This window comes from Mercurialis annua, linkage group LG3 (assembly GCF_937616625.2).
Source record: "Mercurialis annua linkage group LG3, ddMerAnnu1.2, whole genome shotgun sequence".
NCBI lineage: Eukaryota > Viridiplantae > Streptophyta > Magnoliopsida > Malpighiales > Euphorbiaceae > Mercurialis > Mercurialis annua.
Window position 1 is genome coordinate 70982914 of NC_065572.1, and position 15697 is coordinate 70998610.

The 15697-nt window shown below is 35.7% G+C and overlaps 2 protein-coding genes across 3 annotated transcripts; both read left to right on the forward strand.

Moving 5' to 3' along the window:
* Positions 1–6026: 6026 nt before the first annotated feature.
* Positions 6027–13397, forward strand: LOC126675501 (uncharacterized). Of its 2 annotated transcripts, XM_050370147.2 has the most exons (12): positions 6027–7564; positions 7843–7977; positions 8068–8212; positions 8700–8969; positions 9157–9418; positions 9786–9952; positions 10041–10151; positions 10966–11017; positions 11099–11208; positions 11301–11429; positions 12147–12236; positions 12631–13397. In XM_050370147.2, the coding sequence occupies exons 1-12, from the start codon at positions 6039–6041 to the stop codon at positions 13165–13167; spliced, it is 3534 nt and encodes a 1177-aa protein (XP_050226104.1). In that variant the 5' UTR covers positions 6027–6038; the 3' UTR covers positions 13168–13397. The 2 variants fall into 2 exon arrangements, with proteins under 2 accessions (XP_050226104.1, XP_050226105.1); XM_050370148.2 differs by lacking the exons at positions 12147–12236; positions 12631–13397 and adding an exon at positions 11511–12140.
* Positions 13345–15581, forward strand: LOC126675506 (pentatricopeptide repeat-containing protein At4g33990-like). Its single transcript, XM_050370153.2, has one exon. The coding sequence runs from the start codon at positions 13378–13380 to the stop codon at positions 15523–15525; it is 2148 nt and encodes a 715-aa protein (XP_050226110.1). The 5' UTR covers positions 13345–13377; the 3' UTR covers positions 15526–15581.
* The last annotated feature ends 116 nt before the right edge of the window (positions 15582–15697 follow it).

Here is a 15697-nt window from a genome sequence, read left to right on the forward strand (position 1 = left end):
ACCCATTCCGTCCCGAATCGATATATCATTTTATTAATTTTTAGCATTTCAAATTATAAGTTGTATTTTATATTTGATAAACAATTTAAACTGAAAATTTTTTAGATATATTATTCAAAATAAATTGGATTAAATAAGTTTATGCGTACGTGGAAATTTCATTTTTTTATTTTGAGCGTAATCTTAGACTTTTAACTGGAAATCATTGTCTCTTATCTAGTTTATTTCTACGTTTGCGTTGTTGTTGTTTTTCAATAAGTTGATTTGTTTTTGGAGCTTTTGTATGTGTTTTCCAATGTTTTTGTTAGATTTAAACTTTACTTGCGTAGATCTTTGAATTTTTAAAAACTTTTCAGTGCTTATTCAAATAACCCAGCTTCAAGTTCTTAAAAATTCAAAATTTTAGTCTCATCATTCAGAGTATACTAACAGCGAAACAAGTTGTAAATAAAAGTTCTAATGGTGCGATTGGTGTTATAGAATTCCCAACACTTGAATTTAATTTGTTATTGTCACCTTTAATTTGTATCTTTAAATTTCTATTTTTTTATGTAAATCGGTTACCAAGTTTCATTCTATTTGTCATATTTATAATTTTGATCTAGGATGTACTCCGACGTTAAGTTGTAATTCCATTTCAACACCTTAATATCATAATCTTTCGATAAAAAATGAATGGTTCAAAGCATTATTTTAAAAACCGGACAGGACCGGTCGAACCGGGATCAGGTCAGTGATCCGGTTCAAAAAAAATGGAAATCTGGTTGAACCTGTTTGGACCGAATTGAACTGGACGAGCGACCATTGAACTGGTTGGATCGCTGTCAAACCGGATGAAGAGAATTAACGATAGGAAATTCGTCGCCAAAAACCTAAAATCCATCGCTAATTTTCTTTCTTCAAAATTTTATTGAATTGGTTCAACCGGTTGAACCAAAAACTGATGGCTTTACCGGTTCAGCTACTTACAATTTTTAAAACACTGATATGATTTTTTTCAAAATGGTTAACCACTTTATTAACAGTGAGAGGGAGATCATTCTGAACCCGCTAGCTCCATAACCGGCGGAAGAGTTTCTCACACCGATCCCATTTTTGAGCAAGTTTGGGTCAAAAAAATCTTCCTCATAGCATATGAAATTGTGAAGGATGAGACTGAGGGAAGCTATAGTTAGGTGTTGGAGAGGTTGAGGTACTTAATTGGCGATGATGTGCAGCCGACAGCTATTGTTACTGATCGGTAGTTGGGGCTGATTAGACCAATGAGAGAGGTATTTCCACATACTTCTCATCTGTTTTATACGTGACACATAAATAAGAATGTACTTTACATAGTGTATAGAATATATGGGAGAGATAAATAGCGTATTGTTTCGAATAAGTTATAGAATATCTCCCCCGCATATTCTATGCACTCTGTAAAAAATATTCTATAAATAGAAATTGTTAAATACAACGAGACACCAAAATAAAAAACATTGATTAAATAGAATGAGAAGTATTAATAATATAACTACTAAATTGGATTCATATTTGTGATTCTTTTGGGGATAACTATAAAACTACTCTAAAAAATCACTTAATTTACATAAATACGCAGTTAGTCAAATTAATAAACTTTATATATATATTTTTGCTATAAAAAAATACATTTTTGATTCACTATCAATATGTCTCTGATATATTTTTGATATAGTACGTAAAAAGTGAAATCTATTTTATATTTTTGTAAATTTATTAGTTATTAAATAATTTTTTTTAAAAGCACGAATTTTTATAAATTTTCCCCCCTTTTTGAATTGAGAAAATTAGACAATATACCGGCTTGACCCAAATTAATCCCAAACTTACGGTGTCAAGTTTCAGTTTTGAAATATACGACTCGATCTTTTTCTTTCTCATTTCTATATTTGGGGTTTTTGACAAAAAAGTGCCCCTACCCAATTAATATTTCCCGTTTTGTGCCCCAGGCCACAAAAATTACATTTTTGTGCCTGGGGCCCACGCTGCCCGCAAACAGCCATTGCGGGCAGCAATCTGGCCCGCAATGGCTGTTTGCGGGCCACTTAATCCAGCTGATTAACAGCTGGATTAAGTGCTTAAGCAGCCCGCAATGGCTAATTGCGGGCTGCTTAAGCAGCCAATGATTGGGGAGATTCTCTCCCCAATCATTGGCAGCAGAATTTAAAAAAAAAACAAATTATTATATTTTTAATTTTTTAAAAAAAATTCACAACTAAAAATTGAAATATTATAAATAAAAATTATCTACAATTTCGATATTTCGATATTTAAAAGGAATTGAGCGTCTTTCCGAGTAATATTTAAGCGATAAAAATAAATTAAAAAGAAATTATACATAAATATATAAAAACCATACAACACAATTAAAAGTAACCGTAAATAAATTAATAATGCAAAAATTTAAAATTGTACAAAAATAACAAAACTACTCAGTAAAGTCTGATCTATCAGGACTCCGTAAGCGTGTCCTCATGTCGTAACCCCTGTTGACACGTCGACTCGTCTGACTATCAGTCAAACGGCGGTAACGTCTTCCATCTGGTCCGGAGCTTCTCTCTCCACTATCGGCGACTGGACTGGCCACATCCTCAATCTCGTCATCATCATCCACCTCAGGAGCAGGAGCCTGTGAGGAGGGGTCTAACCCTAATCCCAGAGAAAAAGAAGGAGCCTACGTAGTTGTGAGGGTTTAACTTTTCTTGTTGAATGACTGCCATGGCATGGGAGCAAGGGATCTGGCGGTGTTGGAACTTCCCGCACGTGCACTTCATCATTTGAAGGTTGACCTTCTGAGTATTTCCTCCCTTTCTTCGAAAATTGTCTTTCTTTGTAATCACTCGATAAGTCAGGGTGTCCGGGTTATATTTCTTGAGTTTATGTGTGCGGGCCTTTAATGTTGCATTTTTCAGATGCGTGTTGCAGATCGGACATTTCTCGATGCTTGCAAACTAGGACCAGTGTTGTTTTTGTTGTCCGGCGACTCTTAAACTCTCGTCCATTATCAACCGAATAAGTAATGGCACATGTTCGCACAGCCAATCGACTCGAGAAAATCATCCCGGTTTGAAATTCCATCCCACGCTGCCATTCAATGTTCGGCGCTTCCCATGTCTCGTCCACATCAAAGTCACTGAGATCGACACATCGTATGTGTTGCGGAAGTCGAGACTGGTAATGTGTAATATTACTTGGTTGTTCAGCGATTAGAATATCCTCCATATCCTCTTCCTCACTATCATAGTGCTCATCTTCTTCCTCTTCCACACTGCCTCTCTCAGACTCACTAGAACATAAATCTAGTTGCATCGAAGTTTCATTAGAAGCCGAAATATGATACTCCACGTAGAACTCTAACACGTTCAACGTCGGCATCCGAGCTGTCTGGTTCAGAATCGCAAATACGTGTTGGTCATCTTGCACTTCGAACAACGAGTATGAACATATCTCGTACCTTTCAACATGAGGTAGCCGAAAATAAATTTTCGTCACCTCCGGAGGGCTCACACTAGTAGATACTGCCGTTCTACAGATTTCGGCCAACTCCCCAAAATTTATTCTTCCATTAATCGGCACATGAACATATCTACCCCCCAAATATTCAACTCCACGAGGGGAGTTTATGATGCTACCATCACACCATATCACAAATAATATGGTGTTTGACGCCATTACTACAAACATGCGTAATAAATTAATATTAAAGTAATTTCTACAAATGTACATTTCTAGGCTTAATTAATATTAAAGTAATTTCTACATATATATTTATAAAGTAATATTTTTAACAATTTATAAACAGTTTATTTAAAAATTTAAATTAATTTATTTAACTATTTAGCAAATCGTCCACATTTTAATCAAACTATTATATATTATATCAAATATTTATGAGTAATGTTCATTCTATAATGTTTTTGTGTTTTATATTCATACAAATCGTTTTAATATTCTAAATCTAAATTTAATAATATAAATTTTAAATCTAATATTAACTAAATTCTAAATCTAACAATACACATTTATTATTCTAAATCTAACAATACATATTTATTATTTATTAAAAAAATTAGCTATAAAAAATAAAAAGTAATACGGACTTACCTCTTGTAGTCCTCGCAAAATAATAATAATAAAATTTTAAGCTCCAAAATAATCCGATTAAGCTCCAAAAATAATCCGCCAAATTACTCCAAATCCGCCAAATTACTCCAAATCCGCCAAATTACTCCAAATCCGATTAAGCTTTTTTTTTATGTTTGATTTGAAGTGTAAGTGTGGTGAAACTTCACCACACACCCCCCTTAAATAGGGGATGTCGCCCGCAAACAGCCATTGCGGGCGACATTAAATTCCCTGCCATGTGGCAGGGAATTTAATTACTGGCCCGCAATGGCTGTTTGCGGGCAGCGTGGGCCCCAGGCACAAAAATGTAATTTTTGTGGCCTGGGACACAAAACCATAAATATTAATTGGGTAGGGGCACTTTTTTGTCAAAAACCCCTATATTTGTCCTTTAAATATATACGGGTTTATTAAAGCCCTAATATGTTCTTTTTGTTTCATTTTTAACAAGATCAAATCAAACTCTCTATTTGAGGTAGTGTAAGAAAAGAAAGAAAACAAAATCGGCGGTGGCAAAAGCAACTCAGTGGAAGGCCATCTAATTTGTTCTCTCTTATGGTGAAAAAGATGAAAGGGTTACAAGCAGTGGAAGTTGCCACAATCATTACATGTGAAAGAATTTTAAAAATATGGAGTCCACCGTGGTTGATCTTCTTCCTTTCTCTTTTTATTTTCACTGACTTCTACCATCTGTGATTATCATCGGTTCACGATTTATCTGTAGGATAGCTGATGTTTCGAGGGTTTCGTCATTGTATTTGCTTTTGCTCTCAGATTGTGGGTCACTAATTTTATTTTATTTTGTTTCTATTTATAACACTAACCGCGGCGGTGGTTTGAGGAGTTTATTCACAATTTACTTTTTGGTCTTTTGTTTATACACTAAATTTTGCAATTTGTTTGTAATGGTTTTGGTGTGAGTTATTGTAGGATCAATTCGAAAAATTATTTCTGAAATAGCTCAACGTATTAATTCAGTTTACGCACACAACCTGTTCGACTAATTATTTGACTGAAATTTAGTGTATTTATTTTGATGTTGGTTTACTAATGGTATACTAAAAGTATACCAATAAATTTATTTATTGTATATCATTAGTAGATCGTGAAGTCGTTTGGTTAATAGTGAGCAAACCATTGGTAAACTTATAATGTGCATTTAAAAAAACTGTATTTTTTAATTTTTATGATAAATTAATTTTTAGCATACTGTTAGTTAACCATTGATAAATTTATAATAAATTAATTTTTAGTATTTTATTAGTAAACAATTAGCAAATTTAAATTGTGCTTTTAAACTTACTGCATTTTTTAAAAGTTATGATAAATTTATTTTTAATGAACTATTAGTAAACCGTGAGTAAGCCGTTGATAACTTCAAAATAAATTAATTTTTAGTATAAAATTAAAAATCGCTAGTAAATTTAAATTGTGCATAAAAACAAATTGTTTTTCATAAATCTACATTAAATTTATTTTTAGTATACTATGAGAAAACCATAAACAAATTTATATTAAATTAATTTTTGGTATACCGTTAGTAATCTGTTGGTAAACCATTGGTGACTTAAACCGTATTTTTGAGAATAAAAAAATTATTTTTGAAAAAAAAAAGACAATTTTCAAAAAAAAAAAGTTTAAACTGTATTTCTCAAAAATAAACTTTGGGCTAGTACTTTTGAGAATATTTTACCATATCATGGGTATTTATCAAAAAAACCTTTTTGAATTTTGTTTGTAATTTTCCCTTCTTTTGGAGGTTATATATATGGGCCTTGGAGCTTATAAATCTCATGGGCTCTTTATAAAGTTAGCCCAAAACGAAGCCCATATCCATCAAAATTCAGGAGGGAAACTTACATAAGAAGCAGTTAACTTATAACATCTCCCAAATGCAGAAGAGGAGCCGTTCCTCAATTTTCCCTCCAATTTTCCTCATTTCACATCTTCATCTTCTTCAATTTTCTACTTCCCCAAATTTAATTGACATGAAAAATTCAATCATTATTCCTTCAACCACCGAACCCAATCATAACATATCTACTGAATTACTCTCCATCAAACACAACGGCCGTTCATTACCGTCCTCAATTTCGTGCAGCCGCCACAAAAACCCTAACCAAAACACCCAATCGGCCTCCATTAATCTCCGAAACTTCAACATCCCGTTAATTTCATCGGCCACCGGTTCGCCTCTCGACTCAATCTGCCTCGAACCGGACCGGCTATACACAATCGGCCGAAGTCAAACCGAACCGAAATGTGATTTTGTGTTCAGTGATCGTCGCGTTAGTAAGCAGCATTGTCAGATTTTATTTGATAGTTTAAACCGTAAAATTTATGTTATTGATGGAGTATCATCATTGTTGCAAAATAGTGTTAGTAGTAGCTGTGTTGTTTGTGAATTTCGGAAAATGTTAGTTACTAGTAGTGATCAAATGGGGAGTCAGGAAGAGGATAATTCCGATAATTCGGAGTGTTCGAGGATTAGGGCTAGGTTTTCTATGAATGGAGTGTTTGTTAATGGACGTAGGGTTAGAAGAGGATATGTTAGAGAGTTGTGTAGAGGTGATGAGATTTTGTTTGTTTGCGGAAATGAGGGTTTGTGTAATTTAGGGGTTAAAATTGGGTTTTTGATTCAAGATGTTGTTTTAAAAGGCGAGGTCGCTGTAAAGGAAAATGAGGTTCAATTAGAGAGTTGTTTATTTGGGACTATGTCAACCTCAATTGGACGCTCACAAGGATCGGTGTCTAGTGGGAGTAGGAAAAAAAGGGTTTTTGCTGTTCGGGCGGATGAAATTATGGCTACAGCTTGTAATTTTTCGAGGCCAAAATGTGGGTCAATTGTGAAGAGAGCAAAGTTTTTGTTGAACCATTGTAGGCGAATTTTGCATAGTAATGATCCCATATCTTATTTGCAGCAATGCTATATATCAGATTTCAGAATGGAGATTACAAAAGCTCACAATTGCAAAATGAAGTTCGATAAACGTGAGGCTTTATGTGATAGCAGTACTGGGGTTCATGAGCAGGAGGTAAATAAGTCTGCTCTTGTTTTTAGGCAAGAAGCACATCACTATGAGAAGTCAGATGTTGACCAGACTGTTAAAATTAACAAAGAAATAGGTAGCTCCAAGTGTGTTTCCCTTGGATATGATACTTTACATGGAAAAGACATTTCTAAGAATGATTTTGATCATAGTGGCGTGAAGAATGCTTTTTTCCCTGGTGATGACCAGATGAAACCTCAGGAAGGTTGTTGTCAACCACCTGGAAAGAAGTTTTACCTGAATCGTCTTCTTTTTATGGAACATGATTCTTTAAGTCATAGAAATACAGTTTCCTTACCAGAACTTCTTCATCCCACTGAAAGCATTGCACAGATATTTATTGCTACTTTTACTAGTGATATTTTATGGTAAAATAAATTTTACTCTGTTGTTTACTTTTACTTTATATTTTTTTCAGTTATATAGTTTTATCCATGTCATACTTTTGGAACTCCAAATTGTTGATAGAACAATGAGTTAGTTCTTTGTTCTGCAGAGTGCAGACATCTGCTGTGGTATTATATTCTTTTGGCCATTTAAAATTTGAATATCCGCAGTTCAATTAGTGGATTGTGAGTTGTCTATTTTTTTCCTGTATGTTTCTGCACTATATACAGTTTCAAATCTAAGGCATGTTTTTTGATAGGTTTTTGTCACACTGTGGGATCCCATTCCATCTGCCTGTGACAATTGCATGTCATAACACTGAGAGATGTTGGAGTCCTAGAACTGATGATCGAATCTCCATGCCATACTCTAATTATCCAAACTTAGTTGTCGTGTAAGTATTGGTTTTATTTTACTTGTTTGGCTTAGGTATTGTCTGTATTTTGTGGTGTTTTGACTTCTTGATGTTTGCTGTGATCCACAGGTTTCCCCCCTTCCCTGAGGCCATAGCATTTGGCAATGACCACAGGAGACAAGGCATTGCTTGTCATCATCCCAAGTTATTTGTTTTACAGAGAGAAGATAGCATTCGTGTTATCATCACTTCTGCTAATTTAGTACCAAATCAGGTGGTTACTTAAAGTCATTCATCAATATAATGTGAACTTTTTCACCAATATTATATTATGTTTTATGCTTATTGTTTACGTGTGAAATTTATGTTTTAATTAAAGAGATTTTTATCCTAAGCTCTTTTTCCTTTGAAGTTTTAGAGAAATGAATTTTGTTATTTAGTTTTATTATGTAGAGACTTTCGGAAATAGTTTGATGTTTGTTTAGTTCTCTTTAAATTGATGTAATGTGCAGACTTATGTTTTATTTCATGAAAACTCTAATGCCCTAATTGGACATGTGTTCTCATATGACCAGTTGCACATTATCTTAGTTCTGATTTGGAGGAAATTCTTGATGACACCGGCATCATCTTTTAGTTTGTAGTATTCTTTTTATTTCTTAGGTAATAGCTTGCATTTTATTATCCTGCTAAATATAAGCTGTTAAAATTATGTTGAACTTTAATGTATTGTCTACCATGATTTTCCATGATTCTTGCAGTGGAATAACGTGACAAACACTGTTTGGTGGCAAGATTTCCCTCGTAGAAGTACGCCTGATATCTCATCTCTTTTTATCAGTGTTTCTGATGGAATAAGTCAAGATTCAAGATCTGACTTTGCTACTCAGCTTGCTGGCTTCATGGCATCTCTTGTGATTGACATACCTAGTCAGGCCCATTGGATGATTGAGCTGACAAATTACAACTTTGATAGGGCAGTTGGATATCTGGTTGCTTCAGTACCTGGTATTCATTCTCGCAGAACTCCTGTAAGTGCCCTAATTTCTAATGTTCTCCTTGAATGGAGAGGTAGTATAATTTTGCACATTGCCATTATTTGAATTTGTAATTCTTAGCCCTTGTACAAAGTAGCCGAGCTTTCTTGTTTGTTTGTCCTTTACAAGGGGCGCTGGATATGTTGAACTCTTATAGTCCGTTATTGAATTTATATTCCAGGCTTGTGTGTTTGCAATGGACTCAATTGATGTGAAGCTCCTGGGATCAGTTGAAGCATTTGTTGTTGGTTTAAGCCACTTGTTTCGAATGTCAGCTGACGTAAATGGCGCACTGTTAAAAAAATTGGCTGCTTTCCTGGGAAGAACTCATGAAAATGCATTTGGAATGTCCGAGATTGTTTTGAGGAGAAACACTAATGTGCCTGCAGATGTGAATGCTGTGAGCGTTCTTGTTCCCAATCCTGATCAATTTGCTGAAGGAGGTGAAATGCTTTTTGCTTTATTTGAATTTTCTGTGAGTAACAAGCATGAATTATACCTCTAACCTTTTATTTCATTGCATGTCTTTTACTATGGCTCTGTCAATAATGTGACAGTAAAGTTACAGTTAAGCATCTTTCCTGATCCTAGGTAGTAGGTACTTCTTTAGCTTTGTTATGATGTTTTGTGTAATATTATTCTATGTTAGCTTTTGCAATTATTTAATGGTCTTCTTTGGCTAGTGTTGTTTCATCATATTTTTCCTGTGCATTTTTTCCTTTTTGAAGCATTTGTATTCATTAGTTTCCTTAACAGTTGTTGGTTTGGACATGCTTTGAGATTAATGAGACTGACTCATGTTTGCACTAGATTGTGTTCAACTTGGATTTTTGCCTAAAAATGTGGCGAAGTGGGTTTCTCCATTGTGGGACGGTGGATTTTTCAAATTCTCTGGATACATCCATCCTAAAGAAGCGCTTGCAGCTGCTTCTGGAGGAAACAACATGCGATTACAGTTGATGCTACATGTATCACAGGCATGGTACTTCTGTAATTTGTTGTTTTGCTTAAAGCATGCTTGGTTTTTTGTTTGGCATTTGAAACCAGAGGATACTGACTTGGCAGGGGCCTCGCTTTTCACACTTGATGACAGCGCTGCAGCCTGAACATGTTAGTGCAATTTGTTCTCTAATTGCTTCAATTCAGAGGTGTACAGGCCTTTGGCGATTACAAGAGGTAAAAATTAAAAGAAAAAGCCTAAATACTTTCAGCTTTAACGCTTCAGCTTCAAAATGTTTGGTTTCCTATTTGCTCTACACTGTTGCCATTTATTCTCTTTGTTATGACTTGCGCTTGTGCTCAGAAACCTATATCTAAATTTTTGGATTGTGGGATTAATAGTAACATTTCATATGTATTATAAAGTTTGGCGTGAAGTGGCTTTGTGACTTCTAGTTTTCCAGTGTTCCATTGAGGAGTGAGATACGGATTTTTGGTTTTCAAATAGCCATTTATAGTTGGAGTTAATACTTCTTTAGTTCTTAGATGTCTATGTGGTTTGGTCAAATAATTTCTTTTGGTAAGGGGTCAGGAAGCGAGTGGTAAGATGGAGCTGGGTTTTGGAGTGGGGCGACTTTGGTTTTGCGTGGCTTAATTTTTTTTTTTGGACATGCCAATCTGTTGAAATAGTCAAGCTCCTTTTGTTTTATTGAGATTTTTCACGAGGGTATGGTGAAAGGAGTATTCTGAAAATAGCTATATAAATTACCATTATATCGATTTCTATAATTAATGCAGATTCATATTGAGACGATTGGCTTTTTGTTTTTTTGCCACTGTTGAGACTAATTTTACTTATGCATTGAAAAAACCGCATTAAGGATTCTAGGAGTTAGCAATTATGAATGGTAAGACTAGGAGATCAATAGTTAACTAACTCTGGTGGTGATCATTGTCAATGCACTTAAGCAACTGGCTTAAAAAATAGTGAGTAAGATGTAGATTATTTGTGAAATATTCTGATCTTGTGATTTATTTTTGCTTGCACAAGGTTCTGGATCAGTATAAATGGCCTGAAGCGGAGCAATCTGATTTTATTTATGGTGAGTTTTGACGGAGCAAACATTATTCTTTTTGGACATGAATCTTTTTTACTTGTCATTGATGCACATTTTATTTTGAAGGCTCATCTTCAATTGGGTCATCCATCAACGTTCAGTTTCTGTCATCATTTTCAGCAGCTGCTGGAAAAAGATCACGGCGGCTTTTTGATTCAGAAGAATCAGATCCAGAGGTACTATGAATATTTTGCTGTAATTATGATTTACAAATGAGATACTTATATCATTGCTCACATATTCACCTGTTTATCGATTCTCTGGACAGTGGGGCTGCTGGACTGCTAGTCAAGAATTGAGAAATCCGTCCATTAGAATAATTTTTCCTACAATTGAGAGGGTGAGAAATGCTTGTAATGGAGTCTTGCCTTCAAGGCGCATTCTTTGCTTCTCAGAGGTACTGGTGCCTTTTTTATCAGGCCATACATGCTGCACATTTTTTGATTCTGTATATGATGCGTAGCCCATTTGTATGCAGTGACTCACTTTTGTTTGACTAAATAGTGGAGTATGGCTGCAAGTTGGGAATGGTCCAGGCAAAAGTATGCAGAGCCTAACACCATTTTCAAACATAGAATCATGGTGTTGTCCCCGAGGATGATTGTAATGACAACATCATTCAGATCATGATTTGAATCTATGCTCCCAAATTTTGCTGTTTGTTAGTGTAAAGTAATATGTTATTTGCTAAGTATATTTATTGTACACGGTAATTTGTGACACTTGTCCGGTATTAATCAAAATCTTTGACAGAAATATGGGACATAGTAGTAGTTATGCCAAGGCATAGTAGTTAGTTACACATATTTCATATCGTTGTCAGTTTTAAGGTGAATGGCAGCTGTTAGAGTTCTTGAAAGTTTCTCTTTTAAAGAATTTGTTTCAGTAAGGAAAAGAGAGGCAGCAATAGTGTTCTGTTTTTCTTGACACTTGACTGTGGAAATTTATAGCAGAACTGTAACTTTGTTTTTATCTTTTTTGTTTTCCATCATGCTAAGGTGTGACATTGAATTTAGAACTTGATATCTCCATTTCTAATTAATTGTGTAATTTCGTCTGATAATGTTTTATTCAATAAATATGCCTCATATTATCCAATTTATGATGAATACAGAAAACATGGGAAAGGCTGAGATCTGTAGACATACTGCGTGATGCAGTTCCTCGTCCTTGTGATAGAGTTGGGCACCCAATGCATGTCAAGGTTAGAATTTTATTTGTCCATGTGACTTCCTCATATCTGATTTGCACATACTATTTCCTTCTGGTTTATGCCTTCATCTGAAAGTTAGGTTTCTATTCCGTTCTTTGTAAATAATCATTGACAGCTGTTGAATACTTCTCTTGTAATGATCATCCCTGTGTTTTGAGTGTTCGAGTTCCTATGCATGTATTATATTGGCACTTGACTCATCTAGTTTGAATTCTTATCATTCTTATCATTTTCATTGCGATGACTTTTCGTTTGTGTATCTTAAGCTTGTATATGGCTTTACCGTACCTTTATAAGTTTCTCTGGCTAACAATTCTTCATGCACATTTCATAGCTGTCACTGAAAATATTGTGTATTGGAAAACTGAAAGAGGTATGTAAGCAGGTGGCTCGTAGACGTTTTCAGTCCAAGAAAGATGCATCTTCTTCTGGTTGGATCTATAACGGGTCACATAATTTTAGTGCTGCTGCCTGGGGAAGGACTCTATCCAAACCAGTTGGTCCAAAGCTGAATGAACATGAGAAGATCAATTCTTCTTCATGTCAGAGGCTTCATATATGTAATTATGAGCTAGGAATCATTTTCGTCTTCCCTCCATCAGGGACTAGGGGCATTGCGATCAAAGGTACTGCTACCTTGGATGATGTGGTTTTGCCCTTTGTTGTGCCAGCTCCAAAATATGGAGCAACTGATAAGCCAGCAACCAAGCGAGCTATGCGAGAGGCATTGGCTGAACTCAAAGATCAAGAGAGAGAAAAGTTGGTAGAATTAGCAAATTTGGAAGAAACCGAAGAGATTCCTGATGGAGAAGACGAAGAAGCTATTGAAGCAAGTCAAGTAACAGCTCCTTCTGTTGTAGAGGAGAAGGATGAAGATAAAGCTTATGCTGAGATGCTATGGAGTCAGGTTGATTCATCCTAAATTTCCTGTCCGGAAACGAAGTACAGGTCACAATTCGTTATTATTTGTTATACTGAATTGATTCTATTCAGTAAAAATACGGTATTCTTTGGGAATTGGGAAAAGAAATTAGGAATTTCAGTTCATAATTATATGTATTTAGTCCAAGTTTATTTTCAGTTCTTTAGGGAAATCATTCTGTAATGTACTCTTGTGAGACATACCAAAGGAATGCAACGCCACTTTATACCCATCTCTCTTAAACTTCTCTTAAACCGTTGTTCTTTATATTCATTCAACCACTCCTGCACTTTTAGTTATATACCTGATTCGGCAGAGATTGTTTATGACGGACTTGTAAAGATTTGTGATAGCTTGAAGTTTGTCAAACAGATACACTCATCTCTCACCATTACCGGTCTAGTTACCAAGAGTTCTCACTTGGCTGCACAGATTATTATCAAGTATGGCAAATTTGGAGACCTGAATAGCTCTAGATTATTGTTCGATGATATTAACATCAATGGTGATATTAAGCCTAGCTCTTTCCTGTGGAATACAATTATCAGAGCCTGTGCAAATGCTGGCCTCTGTTTTGAAACATTGGAGTTGTACATGCTTTTGCGCGGAGCCGGCATTTCATCAAACAACTACACTTTCCCTTTTGTATTTAAGGCCTGTGCGTCGGGTGCATTGCTTCTTCAAGGGAAAGTAGCTCATGGGGAGGCTGTTAAAATTGGGTTTGATTCGGATTTATATGTTGAGGCTGCTTTAGTGGATATGTATGCAAAATGCGGTTCATTTTGGGATGGTCGCAAGATATTCGATGAAATGCCTGTGAAGGATTTAGTTTGCTGGACAGCAATGATTACAGCTTATGAGCAGGCTGAGAAGCCTGAGGAGGCTCTCCTTTTGTTTCAAACGATGCAACAAGTGGGTCTCTTGGCGGATGAAATTACTATTGTAAGTGTTGCCTCTGCTATTGGTCAATTAGGGGATTCCAGGAAAGCTCAATCAGTGCATGCCTATGCAGTTCGTCACTGGTTTCTTCAGCAAATATGTGTTGCTAACTCTATTTTAGCTATGTTCACAAAATGTGGGAATATGGATAAGGCTGGATTGGTTTTTGATACAATGGATGAGAGAAATGTTATCTCATGGAATTCTATGCTCTCGGGCTATACTCAAAATGGACAGGCTACTGAAGCTTTGCTTCTTTTTGATGAGATGCGTGATTCCGGGTGTGAACCTAATGCAGTGACAGCATTGATCATGGTTTCAGTGTGTGCTTATTTGGGCTCTCGTCATCTTGGAAAGAAATTTCATGATTTTATAATTGCTCATAAAATGAAAGTCGATGCGAATCTTCAGAATGCTCTGATGGACATGTATGCCAAGTGTGGAGATCTAGACACTGCTATAAAACTGTTCAATGATATTCTCCCCAGTGAGAGGAATGCTTGTCCTTGGAATATTCTAATTTCAGGGTATGGAATGCACGGGCATGGGGAAGAAGCGCTGAGACTCTTCTCAAGAATGCAAGATGAAGGTGTTGAACCGAACCATATCACTTTTACGTCCGTTCTTTCTGCTTGTAGTCATGCAGGCCTCATAGATGAAGGGAGAAAGTGTTTCACAGAGATGACAAAGCTATCCGTGACTCTAGAGCTTAAGCACTATGCTTGCATGGTTGACATGCTCGGAAGAGCTGGGCTTTTGCCAGAAGCATTTGATCTGATTAAAGAGATGCCGATGCTTCCAGATGATTCTGTATGGGGAGCTCTGCTTTTAGCTTGTAAAATCCATGGGAACATGGAATTAGGAAAACTTGCAGCAGACAATCTGTTTCAGCTCGAGCCAGACCATACAGGATATTATGTGTTAATGTCAAATATATATGCTGCATCAAACAAGTGGCAAGAAGTTGGGAAGTTGAGACAGGATATAATCAACAAAGGATTGAAGAAACCCGCCGCGTTTAGTATGATTGAATATGGAAATGAAGTTCATGGATTCCACACAGCTGATCGTGAAAACCCGTATTGGCTAGAGGTTTATCAAAAAGCGGAAAGCTTGGCGATAGAGATGCAGATTGCTGGGCATATACCGGATTTATCATGTGCTTTGCATGATGTGGAAGAGGAAGATAAGGAATACATGCTAAATTATCACAGTGAGAAGCTAGCTTTGGCTTTTGGTATTCTAAAACTCGATTCAAAAATGGATATCCAAATAACAAAGAATCTTCGTGTGTGCAATGACTGTCACTCGGCATTCAAGTTTATTTCGCAAATTTATGGAAGGAAGATAATCGTAAGAGATACAAATCGGTTTCATCACTTCAACAGGGGCGTTTGCTCCTGCAACGATTACTGGTAAAACACTAATAAAGCAATGAATGGAGTAAAATAATTAAAGAGTTACAATTTGCTGAATTCATTTCTTTCTATTTCGTTAATTACATGTGATTGATACAGAAATTTCTGCACATTGTTAGGCATATTATTACCTGTAGTACATTAGTTTAGGCAAAACAACAAAATAGTAGGCA